The sequence below is a fragment of the Phascolarctos cinereus genome, unplaced genomic scaffold (genome assembly GCF_003287225.1).
Source record: "Phascolarctos cinereus isolate Bilbo 61053 unplaced genomic scaffold, phaCin_HiC Scaffold_1;HRSCAF=81, whole genome shotgun sequence".
Lineage (NCBI taxonomy): Eukaryota > Metazoa > Chordata > Mammalia > Diprotodontia > Phascolarctidae > Phascolarctos > Phascolarctos cinereus.
This window is the reverse complement of record NW_027555514.1, coordinates 69,299,027-69,313,006: the sequence shown is the minus strand read 5'-3', so window position 1 is coordinate 69,313,006 and position 13,980 is coordinate 69,299,027. Positions and strand designations below refer to the sequence as shown.

The 13,980-nt window shown below is 39.3% G+C and overlaps 1 protein-coding gene across 2 annotated transcripts in view; it reads left to right on the top strand.

Annotated features, from left to right (window-relative positions):
• KIF5B (kinesin family member 5B) overlaps nt 1–13,980 on the top strand; it is a 70,221-nt gene that overhangs the window by 33,887 nt on the left and 22,354 nt on the right. For both annotated transcript variants that reach the window (XM_020990469.2, XM_020990467.2), the window contains exons 12-15: nt 664–857; nt 7,799–7,867; nt 8,301–8,507; nt 9,541–9,684. In XM_020990469.2, the coding sequence (XP_020846128.1) occupies nt 664–857; nt 7,799–7,867; nt 8,301–8,507; nt 9,541–9,684 (614 nt within the window). The remainder of the gene's footprint in view (nt 1–663; nt 858–7,798; nt 7,868–8,300; nt 8,508–9,540; nt 9,685–13,980) is intronic.

Genomic DNA, 13,980 nt, shown 5'->3' with positions numbered 1-13,980 from the left:
AAGGCTGTATCTTTGTAGGAGAACAATGTGAGAAAAGACAGAGTTGGGAACAACTATAATTTCTTTGCAGGACATAGACCACCAAATGTTAGAAATAATGGAAATAGATAGGTAGGGTTAACAGTAGATTGTGGGGGGGAGCCTTGAAAACCTTTGTGGCTTGGTGTGAGGGCAAAGGACAGTGTAGGTGGATAAGGTGGCAGATTAGCTTGCAAGGATTATCAGGATAGATTAAGGAGGGATGCAGTAGGAAGACTTGCTAGTAAACTGTTGGAATATTCCATGTGAAGTGATGAGAGCCTGGATTAGGGTGGTAATAATAAAATTGAGAAGAAACTTTTTTTGTGGGGGGGGGGTTTAGGCACTGGGGTTAAGTGACTTGCCCAGGGTCACACAGCTAGTAAGTTTTATGTACCTGAGGCCAGATTTGAACTCAGGTCCTCCTGAATCCAGGGCCGGTGTTCTATCCACTGTGCCACCTAGCTGCCCCAAGAAGAGACTTTTCAAAGGAAAATCACCTGGGTTTGGTAAGCTTGACTAGATATGAAGGAAAAGAACAAGTCAAATATGACTAGACAGACAAGGAAGTTGATAGGAGAAGATTGAGTTCAGTTTTGAACATGTTTGATTTTATTAGATAATCATTCCTATGTCTTATTTAAGGGGAGACTGTACCAGTTGATGAACGGTTTGACAAAGAGAAAGCCAACTTAGAAGCCTTTGCAGTAGATAAAGATATTACTATCATCAATGATAAGCCAGCAGCCACAATTGGAGTTACAGGAAACTTCACTGATGCTGAAAGAAGAAAGTGTGAAGAAGAAATTGCTAAATTGTACAAACAACTTGATGATAAGGTAGGAATTGTTCTTATTCAAGATTGTATTTCAATTTGTGCATAGTATTTGCTTCTTGATAAATTGTTTTCATTTGGATATGAATGTATTTTCAACTAATAATATAATGGTCCTTATGACTTTATTCTAAATACATCTTTTTGGTATCTCATTTCAGCTGAATTTCTTTGCTTTTATTTGTATTTGTATCTTTGGCATATGTATGATTTTGCATATACCATTGTTCAAATTTATTATATCTGGTTCTGAAACCATCCTGTCAGATAATTTCACTAAGATCAGGAAACATTTATAAAATTCCTGTTACGTGCTAGGAATTATGCATAGGTGCTGAAGATACAAATACAAACATGAGTCTCTCCCCTTGAGGTGCTTACATTGCAATGGGAGTGGGGTAGGGGGCTGACAATATCTACACGGATAAGTAAGTACAAAATATCTGCAGCATTTCAGGAGGGAGAGAAAGTTAATGCTGGAGGGAATCAAGAAAGGCCTTATGTGAAAAGTGGACTCAGCTGCACTGTAAAGGAACTAGGAATTCCAAGAGGTAGAAGATAACCTGGCAGTGCATTCCAGACGTGTGATTCCACCTGTGCAAAGGCATATAAGAAAGGGATGAAAAGTCATGTGTGGGGAATGGCTAGCAGACCTATTTGACTAGAATGAAGAAGGCAAAAGGGGAGTAACATGAACTATAGCTATAGTGAGGAAAAGTAGTAATGGTAAAGAGGGCTTTAAGTGTGCCATATTGAGCATTTGAATCGTATTTTATCTTAGAGGCAATAAGGAACAGCTGAAGATGCCTTAGTAAGGTCATGAATATAGTCAGATATGTTTGGGGAAATATCGGTTTGAGAGCTGTGTGGAAGGAACGTAAGAGGCAGGGACACTATTTAGGAGACTCAGAACAGTCCAGACCATAAAATTCTGCATCAGGGTAGAGGCTGTGTGGGTGGATGACAAGTGATGAATACAAGAGATGTTATTGAAGTGTAATCAACAAGACATGACAGCTGACTGGGTATGAGGTCAGGAAAGGTTGAAGATGGAGCCAAGATTGTGAACCTGGCTGATTGGAAGAATGGTGATAGCCAGAAATAGGGAAGTTTGGAGGAGGTATGGGTGTGGGAGAATTACAATGAATTCCGCTCTGGTCATTCCAAAATGAGATGCCTAGGGGCAGCAAGATGGTGCCTTGGATAGAGCTCCAGCCTTGGAGTCAGGAGTACCTGAGTTCAAATCTGGCCTCAGACACTTGACACTTAACTAGCTGTGTGTCCCTGGGCAAGTCACTTAACCCTGATTGCCTCACCAAAAAAAAAAAGCAAAATGAGATGCTTATAAGGTAACCAGGTTCAGAAAGCAGTTATGAAAGTGGGACTTGAATTCTGAAATAGTTGTGTAGAGTAAATTTAGATTTGGAAGGGATCCCAAAGATCATTCAGGTTGCTCTCCTCCTTTTTTATAGGTGAGGAAACTGATACCCAGAAAGGCCAAGTGAGTGCCTCAGCCTATAAGAGTAGTAGGTGGCAGTGCCAGAATTTGACTCATGTCCTCTGATTCTAAATGAAATTATCCTTTCTCAACAGTATATGTAATTTGGGAACTGTCTATGGAAACTAAGGAGATTAAGGAGTAAAGACTGTAGAGAGAGACAAGGGCCCAGTATAGAGCCTTTGGGATCGTGCATGCCTCATGAACAGGAGCAAGAAGATGACAGAGTAAAGGAGACTGAGAAGAAACTGTCAGACAGGGAGGAAGAGAACCAAAAAAAAACCAAACCACCAGTGTAAAGTAAGCTTTGAGAGGACAGAGCTGGTCAACAGAATTAAGAGCTGCAGAGAAATCAAATAGAGTTAAGATTGGGAAAAGGACGGTGGGGCTGGCAGGTGCAAGGTATCCTTGGAGAGAGTAGTTTTAGTTGTTAGTAGGAACAGAAGGTAAATTTCAGGAGATCAGAAAGCAGGTGGGAGACAAGGCAATAACTGTAGATAATCCTCTCTAGGAGTTTGGCTGAGCTGGAATATAATAGTTTGAGGAGATAGCAGAGTCAAATGAAGGTTTGTAAAGATGGGGGAAAGGCATATTATTCAGCAACAAAGAAGGAGTCAGGTTAAGGAAACCTTGAAAAGGAATGATCAAGCAGTAAGCCTCTGGAAGAGGATGATCAAAGAGGGAGGGGGATGAAGAGCACACATTAAGGGTAAAGAGTCTAGAGAGAAAGAGGCCTGATTCAGGGTTGAGGGTACAGAAGGAAAGGGGGAGGGCAGGGTAAGAGAAGATAGGAAGAGGGAATGATGAGATGGTTTTGTTGTGAGGTGAGAGATTATGGAGGTAGCTATTGGGAAGAATATAGTCGAGAGTCAGAGAAGAATAAAAGAATTACTTTCCAAAAGTGATGACCCAGTGAAGATTACCAGACAGTCTTATAGTGGACAGTCTGTGCCATTGTGTGACTTTTTTTAGTAGCATGTGAATAAAGGGGGGAAAGCTGAATGGTAGAGATAATGGAGGGTTAAATTTTGAGACAGTATGACTGACAGTGAGAGGAGGGGAAAGGAAATTTAAGAGTAGCTGATAGTTTGTGGTCACACTGATGAGCCCTTGGATGAAGGCTGTAAAGAGAAAGAAGTAAAACTAAAGGAAGAGGAGTAGACTCTGGGAATAGGAAGAGGTGGAGGAATTGAGAGTCATGATGAAAAGAGTAGCTTTAGGGGCAGCTAGGTGTTGCAGTGCATAGAGCACTGACCCTGAGTTCAAATCCAGCCTGAGACATTTGACACTTACTCGCTGTGTGACCCTGGGCAAGTCACTTAACCCCATTGCCTAGCCAAAAAAACCCATGAGCTTTAGGAGAAATGAGGAAGAGGACAAAGTTGTGGTTGGAGAGAAAATTTTTAGAATTCTAGGCATGGAAAAAGGTATTTATGGGTTGTAATCAAATCCAGCTTATGCCTTTGCCTGTGTATGGCTGATGTAGGGTGAAGTGTATGGCTGATGTAGGGTGAAGTTAAAGGTTGTGAGAATTTAGGACGTTGGTGAACTGAGAGACCAGCATATTGAGGGAATATCAGCATGTGTATTGAAATCTCTGAGAGCCAAGGCTGAGGTCCAGAGAAAAACAGTGAGCCAAATACTGAACTCCTTGAGAAAATAGAAAGGCGAAGGTGAGGAAATGATTAAGACAAGGATTTGGCCTGGCTGATAAAATTGATGGGGTGAGCCTCCAAGGGAGAGCTTACTGAGTGATGACAGTGAAGAGTCTGGAACTGAGAATGAAGAGCAAGAAGTAAGTCTACTCCTGGCTCAGTGCTTTTAAAGGAGCTTAAAAGAAAAACACTGAATATTGAAGAGAGTGGCCTGTGCCTTATGGGAGAAGACAGATATTTTTTGTTTTACAAGATAGAAAAAGTTGAACCTGTTGCAATAAAGGGGAGTTTGTTAGCAGTAGGGCAGGGATTCCAGAGAGCATAGTACAGAAGGGTATAGTTTTAAAGAGTAAGGTTGAAGTGGTGGGTGGGAATGAGGGCACAGAATAGAAAGGGGGGAGGGTAATTTTCATTTAAACTGAATCATAGAGACAGGGGGAACAAGAAGCTGAGAATTTGTCTGCATACTAAGTAGAATGACATTCCAGGGATTCTGAACTCTTACATGAGCCAAACCCCATTCTGTATCGCCTGATTCCTCATTCCCATCCTTCCCATCCAAAAGTTTGAACCAAACTCCACCCAGCCCTTTCACAGTTCCCTCTGGAATGCCTGCTCCATAGATTACAGACTTCGCTTCATCTTAAATTTTTCTCTCTCTCACTCTTGCAATCTACTAGCTATTACTGAAGCTTGGCCTCCCTTTCCAGTACAGGCTGCACCTTTACTCATTTTCTTCAGCTCACTGGTCAAGGCAGGGGAATTGGAGTACTGCTTGCTCACATTGCCGCTTCAGGTTCTCCTTCACTCAGTAACCTCATGCTCTTCATACCTTCCACTTGATCTGAATTCTAGTAAACAGCCACTAGAAGTGGCTAATCCCTCTTTTTGTTCAAGCAATCCCATTCCATCCTTTCTTCTCTAGCAGATTGCCCCTTTTGTCATCCCCACTCTTGTCACTTTCAATCTCTCCCTGTCTACAGGCTCACTTCCTACTGCCAACAAACATTCCTATGTCTCTCCCATCCTGAAAAAACCTTCACTTGATCTTTCCGTACTATCATTTTGTATCTCTTCTGCCCTTTGTAGTAAAACTCTTCAAAAGACTGTCTATACTCGGTGTCTCCACTTTCTCTCCTCTCACTCTCCTCTTAACCCCTTACAGTCGAACTGCTGACCTTATTCTACAGAAACTGTTCTCCAAAGTTTCTAATGATCTTAGTTGCCAGATCCAATGGCCTTTTCTCACCCTCATTCTCTTTGACCTCTCTGAAGCCTTCGACACTGTTGATCACTCTCTCTTCCGTGATTCTCTCTAGGTTTTCAAGATACATTGGTTCCCTTCCTACCTATCTGTCTGCTCCTGTCTCTGTCGCCTTCTAATTGTAGGTGGCCCTCAGGGTTCTTTCCTGGGCTCTTCTTTTCTCCCTCTGTACTACTTCCCTTGGTAATCTCATCAGCTCCCATGGATTTAATTGCCATCTTTATGCTGATAATTCTTAAATCTACCTTTCCTGCCCTCATCTCTCTGCTGACCTCTGCAGAGTCTCTCATCTCCAACTGCCTTTCAGATATCTCAAACTGGATGTCCAGTAGACATCTTCAACTCGATATGTCCAAAACCAAACTCATTATCTTTCCCCCTTAACTCTCCCCCACTGCTACTTCCACCATTACTGTAGAGGACAGTGCCATCCTCTCAGTTCCCCAGGCTCAAAACCTAGAAGTCATCCCAGATTCCTCACTATGTATCACCCCACCATGTCCAAGCTGTTGCCAGAGCCTGCCAATTTCATCTTTGTAATATCTTTGGAATACACCCTTTCCCTCCTCTGACCCTGACATCACTCTGGTGTAGGTCCTCATCACTTCACCCTGTGCTGTACCAATAGCCTGCTAGTGCATCTGCCTGCCTCAAATCTCTGCCTACTGCAATCCATCCTCCATTCAGCCACTAAAGTGATTTTTCCCAGTGTAACACGGCTCCTACCCCTTACTCCCCCCCCCCCCCCCCCCCCCCCGCACCGTTAAACTCATGTTATCTCCAGAATCAGAATTTACAAAATGCTCCTCCTAAAAAACCCTCTTATCTTTTCAGTCTTCTTCTGCCTTACCCCATGACGTAGTCTTCAATCCATTGACACTAGCTTCCTGACTGTTCAGTGAATAAGGGCACTTTATCTCTCAGCTTTGGGCATTTTTTTCTGACTTTCCCCTATACTTGAAATGCTCTACCTCCTTCACTCCAACTACTGACCTCCCTAGCTTCCTTTTATTCCCAACTAAACTCTCTTCTTTTGCTGGAAACCTTCCCTAACCCCTCTGAATTCTAGTGCCTTCCCGCTGTTAATTATTTCCTATTTATCCTGTATGTCGCTTGCATTATTTGTTTTCCTCTTGTCTCCTCCATTATGTTGTAAGCACCTTGAGGGCAAGGACTATCTTTTGTCTTCCCAGCACAGTGCCTGGCATGTAGTAGGTACTTCATAAATATTGATTGATTGTTTGTTAATTGACTTATTGATTGGATGGTTGATAGAGGTTATACACCCTCTATGGTCCCTGGTCCCACTGTGTCTGAGCCCAGAGTTAGCATACACTGTCACTGTCTCTAACTACCTCCGGCATAAGACCTTTTACAGTTTTTAGACCCTACTGATTAGGTCCCTCGTTGTTGTAATGAACTTATGCCACAATTCATCCCATGATTAGGGAGACTTGAGGCACACTTAGGAGATCAATTCTTGATCTGAAATCTGAGAATTCAGGTGCTATTTTTTTAAAGGAAAAAAATCTTCCAAGGGGAAAGAATAACTATCTGGGGTATAGCAGAGCTAAGATGTAGCAGCCAGCAGGACTGGGGGAATACAGGAACCCTAGAAAATAGAGAAAATCTCAAGAAGAAGAGTGTGATTGGGAGTAGAGTGGAATCGAGATTTTATCAAGAAAGTACAAAGATAGCATGGAGTGTCAATAATGTTAAAAATAGTTTTTAAAGGTACTCTAGAGTAAAAACAGTTTTGGTAGGAATAGTGAAGAGAAAAATAAAAAATGTGAAAATAGTTATATAGTTATGTTTATTATGTGTGGCCTCAATTTGAAATATTTCCATAATATAATTTTACCGTGACACTTCAATAAATTGTATAAAACCTAACACTTTTTTGTATTCACTATTTTTCACTTACAGCTTGGACTTTATAAAACATACATTCAAATCCTGCTTCTGGCACTTACTAGTTGTATGACCATGGGCAAGTCACTTAACCTCTCCTATAGCCTCAGTTTCCTCGTCTGTAAAATGAGGATAACAATCCTTATTATACCTATCTCACAGGATTATTGTCAGGATTAAATGAGTTAATATATACAAAGTGTTTTAAATTGCTATATTAATAGAAGTAATTATGGTTATCGAAAATGTTTTTTAAAAAGACTTTGGTAAAGAATAAATTTGTGTTTCCTTGTTTGTAGTATAATAAATTATACATTTATTGTAGCATGGCTATTTTTAAAAAATAGTAGCATTTGAATATTTTTCTTGAGAAAAAAATTAAACCATCTTGAATTTAAATTCATTTTTGTCTCACTTTTATGTATGGCAAAAACATTTATTTTCAACATGTAAAAAATTGGTATTTACTTGCAGTTTTTAATTTGAAATTTCAGAAAGTTATTTTTCTATTTCCATCTTACATGTGTGCTTAATTATCTTATGAACTATTTACCAACTAATCAAGATTACAGCTAATTTTTGAAACCTGTTAATAACTGATTTTTTTTTAATTACAGGATGAAGAAATTAATCAGCAGAGCCAGTTGGTAGAGAAATTGAAGACACAAATGTTGGATCAAGAAGAGGCAAGTTACACCTGCTTACCTCCCTATAAAGTTTCACTTTGTCATGAACTTAAAATTAGAACTACATTAATTCAAACCACATTGTTTAGTCCTTTACAGATCTTTCTCTTGCCTTCTCCCCTAAATCTCACTAAAAATACATTGTCGTATCTAAGCCAAGATGAATTCCTAAAGATAGAGTTGTTGCCTCCATTAATTTTTATCCCTGATTCCTATGTAATTCTGGACAAAGTCAGGTGTTTAATAAACAGGAATGAGATGTCAAAGATCAGTGGAGGGTGATACAGTTAATAAGTTACCTGGATCCCCATCTCTGTACTTTCTGCTTGTGCTCAAGAAAGTTATATGTAGGAGATTAGAATTAAAGCAGTGTGCATCTAGCCTTTTCTTGTGTTAATACTTTGATGAAAATGGCCACATATGCCCTTTGCAGCTTCTAGCATCTACCAGAAGGGACCAAGATAATATGCAGGCTGAACTGAATCGCCTGCAGGCAGAAAATGATGCCTCCAAGGAAGAAGTGAAAGAAGTGCTGCAGGCTCTGGAGGAACTTGCAGTCAACTATGATCAGAAGTCTCAGGAAGTTGAAGACAAAGCCAAGGAGTATGAGCTACTTAGCGATGAATTGAATCAGAAATCGGTAAGAAAATCACAATATGTTTTTGTTTTTCATTTTTTATCATTTGATAAATTTCTGTCTTTAATAGTTCTCACTTGACAATTATTTAAATTTCTTTCTTCCAGATAAGGCTGGGTATAATTGTACATTGATGCTCATGGTCCTAAACTCTCAATCATCAGTTCTTGCTCTACGCCAAAACCTCTTTGTCTTTTATTCTTCCGTTATTAACAACAACAACAAAAAGATGCATTAAGGTTACCATTATGTTCCCCCACTATGTCCATGTGTGGTTACTGTTAAAATTATTATTCTTTAATTTTCTGATGGGAAGAGAACTTTTTTAAAACTTCGATCCCATTTTTCAGGGTGGCAGATGATGGTAAACTAGCAAACAGGCTATATTACCAGCCGAGAAATTAATCAGTACAGTAAGGAAGGGAATTTCATTTTACTTGGAACTTCAGCAAATTATTTGCACTAGTCATTAGTATTATAACTTTTCATAACCAAATAATACTGATTCCCCATTAGCATTTAACCAGTACACAGTTTGCTTATAAAATACTCCATGTGCATATTTTAAGTATTTTTTACAACATACCCAACAAATATTTATTGATCTGTTGTTTACCATTTTCATTATGATTTCCTAGAAAGGTGGAATTGATGTAGAGTGTTATAAGTGGAAAGAATAATATAAATGCCTGCTGTTAGTATATTTCATTTTGTAGGGTAGCTACTTAACATTTTTAAACTGTTACATTTGTACAAAACAGGCAGTCTTTTGGGGGGTGGAGATCTATGGAACTCTCTCTACCAGTACAGACGGGCAACTGCTTTACAGTTTATAGTCTTAAGGAGAGTTGCCTCAGGTAATGAAGGCGTAGGTAATATTCCCAGCATCACACAGCCAGGGTCTATCCTGGGCAGGATTTGAACCCAAGCCTTCTTGATCCCAAGGCCAGTTTTTCCTACCTATACCATGCTTCCTCTGACTTGAATTATTAGGTTATTAAATTATTTTAACAAATATTTGAATTTTTTTTTAAAGGCAACTCTAGCAAGTATAGATGCTGAGCTTCAGAAACTCAAGGAAATGACAAATCACCAGAAAAAACGAGCAACGGAGATGATGGCCTCTTTATTGAAAGACCTTGCAGAAATTGGAATTGCTGTGGGAAATAATGATGTCAAGGTAAATATGATGGTCCAATCATAACTATAGTTGCCTATAGCCTGTTTTATATGGTATCCCAAAAGTCTTGGTGCATTTTTAAGCTTACGACTTTGGGTCATCATGCACGTGTGTGTATATGTGCATGCGTGTATGTGTGAGAATTCATTTCTACACTCAAAAAAGATTTGCAGACTTTTCACAGGCCTAAGAATCCTGACTGAAAATATTTTAGATTGTTGTTGAGTCATTTCAGTTGTGTCTGACTCTTCGTGACCCTATTTTGGGGGGGGGTTGGGGCAAGGGTACTGGAGTGGTTTGCCATTTCCTTCTTCAGCTCATTTTGCAGATGAGGAGACTGAGGCAACAGGGTTAAGTGACTTGCCTAAGATCACCCAGCTATTAAGTGTCTAAGATCAGATTTCAACTCAGGAAGTCTTCCTGATTCTACACCCAGTGCTCTGTCAATATGTTGCACCCTGTAGCTGCCCCATTTTAGATTAAGTCTGAAGTAAATCAGGCCATAGACTGTTAGTTAAAATAAAGGATGAGCTTATAACACCCGAGACTGCTGATATATTTCTTCAGACTTCTAATGTTCACTGACATTGCATATGTTGTCACTACTAAAACTCGTGTAAAATTTTAGTGGCATATTAAGTGGGGGAAGGGGCCGCAAAGGCTGAAAATGAGTCCATCTCACAGCAAATAACGTAAACTCGGGGCAAGAAGAATTTGGATGCTGCAGTAAGTGATGGGTTTAGACTTTGCCTCTTAGTTAAAATCCAGCTTATCATTAGAAGACCTCTCTCAATTTTAACTCAGGACCAGAGTCATTTTTTATAGAGAGCATTTCTGGACTGAAGCATTTCTACTGCATTCCCAACGAGTGGTCATCCAACTTAAATTCCAAAATAAGCTCAGTTTATACACTCCATTCCCATTGGGAAACTTCATGGGAAAAATTTTACACAATTGTTGTGCAATACTCCATTTCATTATTTTTAAAATTTTTATTGAATTAAGCTAGCATTTATTTTTTCTCCATCTCACCTCACCCTCACATTGGAAAAAGAAATATAGTAATAACAAAACCCTTATAACATACATATAGTAAAGCAAACAGACTCTCACATGGGTCATTTCCAGTATTCATCCATCACCTCCTTTTCATGAGGTGGGCAACAATTTTCATCATTAGTCCTCAGGAATCATGGTTGATCATTGATCAGAGTTAAGTCTTTCAGAATTTTTTTACAATATTGATGTTATACTATAAGTTGTTTTCCTGGTTCTGCTTACTTGGCTCTGTATCATTTCCTACAGGTCTTCCCAGGTTTCTGTGAAACTACCTCTTTGTTTCTTATACCCCTATAGTATTCCATTACATTCATATGCCATAATTAGTTCAGCCATTCCCTAATTGATGGACATCCCTTAGTTTCCACTTTTTTGCCACTACAAAATGAGATACTAAAAAATATCTAGGACTATTTCCTTTTTCTTTGATGCTCCTGGGGTATAGAACTAGTAGCAGTGTCACTGGGTCAAAGGGTATTTTTACAGTTTAGTAACTTGGGACATAGTTAGCAAGCCATTCCATAATGGATGGACTAGTTCATACCTCCGTCAGTTAATGTCCCTGTGTTTCAGCAGTCCCTCCAGCATTTGTTGTTTTTTCTTTTGGTCAGATCTGCTAATCTAATGGATATGAAGTGGAACCTCAGAGTTCTTTTAATTTGCATTTCTCTAATTATTCGTGATCTGCAGCATTTTTTCATATGGCTATAGATAGATTGAATTTTTCTTTTTAGGATTATCTGTTACATCCTTTATCCTTTGACCATTTATCAGTTAAGGGCTGCAAACAGTATATTATTAAGACTACCAGAAGTAGGAATGAAAATAAGCTTTTACCTTATCTCTGTTAACTTGTTTCTCAAATTTTGATTGCTCAGAAAGTTCTGACACAGTTATCTTGAAGCTGGAAGCCAAATTACTGTGCACTGTGTTCATTGCTGGGCATACAAATACAAATAAAAACAAACTAGACCTTACCCTCAAGAGGCATACAATCTATTGGGGGAAGACAATACACATAAGGAAGCTGAGAAGGGGAGGAAGGAAGAAGGTGCCTAATGAGGAGGTACCCATTGGAGAGCTCCAAAGAAGTCTCAGAGCGTTGTAGCTGGTGAGAAATATGGAGAAAAATGGTACTGAGTCACCTTCTTAAATAGAGGGCCCTGGAGCCCATGGCCTAGGCCTCTCCAGTCAGAGGAGACTGATAAGATTTAACTACCAGGCAGATTCAAAGGAAAAGAGATTGCTGATCAGTATTTACTTGGCTATCATTACTCTTCCCTTTTCAATAACCTGAAAATTTTGGCCTTTTTATGGTAGAGGTGGGATTTCAGAGGGTGTAGGAATCTTACTGGAGAATAAAAAAAAGTTGAAGACCGCATGATTTAGAAAGTGCTCATTGTTGGATAAGATTCCTAAATTTGAGAATCACATTTTCATTTTTAGCAGATTTCTTGTTTTAAGTTAAAGTATATATGTTGAAAAGATAACTTGAAAAATTATGGGTAGTGGTCCCACTGACTCACCAATAGTCACACACATTTCACACATGAAACTAGAATCCAGGTCACTTGACACTGATCTACTTTTTTTTTTTCACTGTGATAGTATGTAGCCTTGAAAAGCCTTCCAGATAAGTGAATATGCAAGGGATCTTTAATGTTATCACAGCAGAGTTTCTAGAGTGGGCTATCTGTCCACCAAAGCAGAAGGCCAGAATCTGTCACAAGGCAGATAAGTACTAAGTGGAGAGTTGCCTGAGGAGCCCGGGGATGGGGGGGGCCGCTAATGAATGTCAGATGGGGTTTGAGCCTAGATCCCAGTGACTCTCAGGCTACCCTCTCCATTGGCCCCACTCTGATCCAGTTTGGGGTGTATTTTCACAGTTCCTGTTTAATGGTTGGGCAGTTATTTTGATCATAGGGTTTAGAACTAGAAGAAACTTTAACATCTGTCATAACCTCCTCATTTTACAGATAAAAAATCAGACCCACATTGGCTCATGGCTTAGAGAAGGATGTGGCAGTGGCAGTCAACTCACCCAATGCCTTTATTTTCTCAATGAAGAGTCTGAGTCCCAAGGGGGTTGAATGACTTTCCAAAGGCCACACAATTATAAGTGGCAGGATTGATATTTATGCCCAAGTTCTCAGACCCAGCTGCCACTATTCTTTCACCAGGCTGGCTCCTAGGCTCATGCAGTTAGTATCAAAGTCAAAATTTGAACTAGGTCCTTCTGTCCCAGTTCCAATACTCTTTCTACATTGCTTTCCCAACAGAAATGCCCACCATTGGACTCAAACCCATGGTCTTCACATTGAGAGCCTTATGTTTTCATCTGTGAGAAAATAAAAATTCTCTGTAGAGCTCATTTTTAGTTGTGACATGAAGTCATACATTTTAGAGTTGGAAAGGATCTTAAGAAAGAATGGCTTATCTGATCCCCAGATAGCTGGCTTGTTTATTAGTTTCTACTAGATCGTAAACTCTCCTAGAATAGGCCCTGTGATTTCTGTACAGATAGTGGTGGTGCTTAATAAATATTGGCTGAATGAAGGAACATTAAGTAACTATCTGTGAATAAAAAGTACCCAAAAAAGCATAGAAAAGTTAGTATTTCCTCAAAATCATCACCCAAATCAAGGATCTTAATTTTTGTCAACATACCTCTCTAGACCAGGGTTGTGTCACGGACCCCTTTTAGTCTGGAAAAAGCTATGGACCTTTTCTTGGAAACATATTTTAAATGCATAAAATAAAATAATATGCAAAAAACCAACCAACTATTTTGAAATAAAGATGATTTTTTTTTCCCATCAAGTTCACAGACACTCTAAAATCTGTCCAAAGACCCCTCAGGGTTCTGTAGATCTTAGGTTAAGAACCCCTTCTCTAGATCCTGAGAAGCATTAAAGTAAGTCTTCATACTGAGTTACATACATTTAAGAGGGTGTGTGCTTCAAAGTAAACACCACAACCTTGCCTACATGAGTTGATGTCAGCTGTTGGAGTTACGCCACATTTTACCAAAAGTAATAGGATCTAAAAACCGTCTTATAATCTTAGAAGTGATCAAAAGTTTATTAATGTGACAAGGAAATCTGATTTTGGCAAGCTAAAACACTGTCCAGCACAATTTCCCATCCTTAACCCTGGAGTCTGGTGCTTGGAACACAAAAATTAACTTCAGTTGAGAAAATCTAATATAACATAATGCTCTTTTAGTAGACAATTACT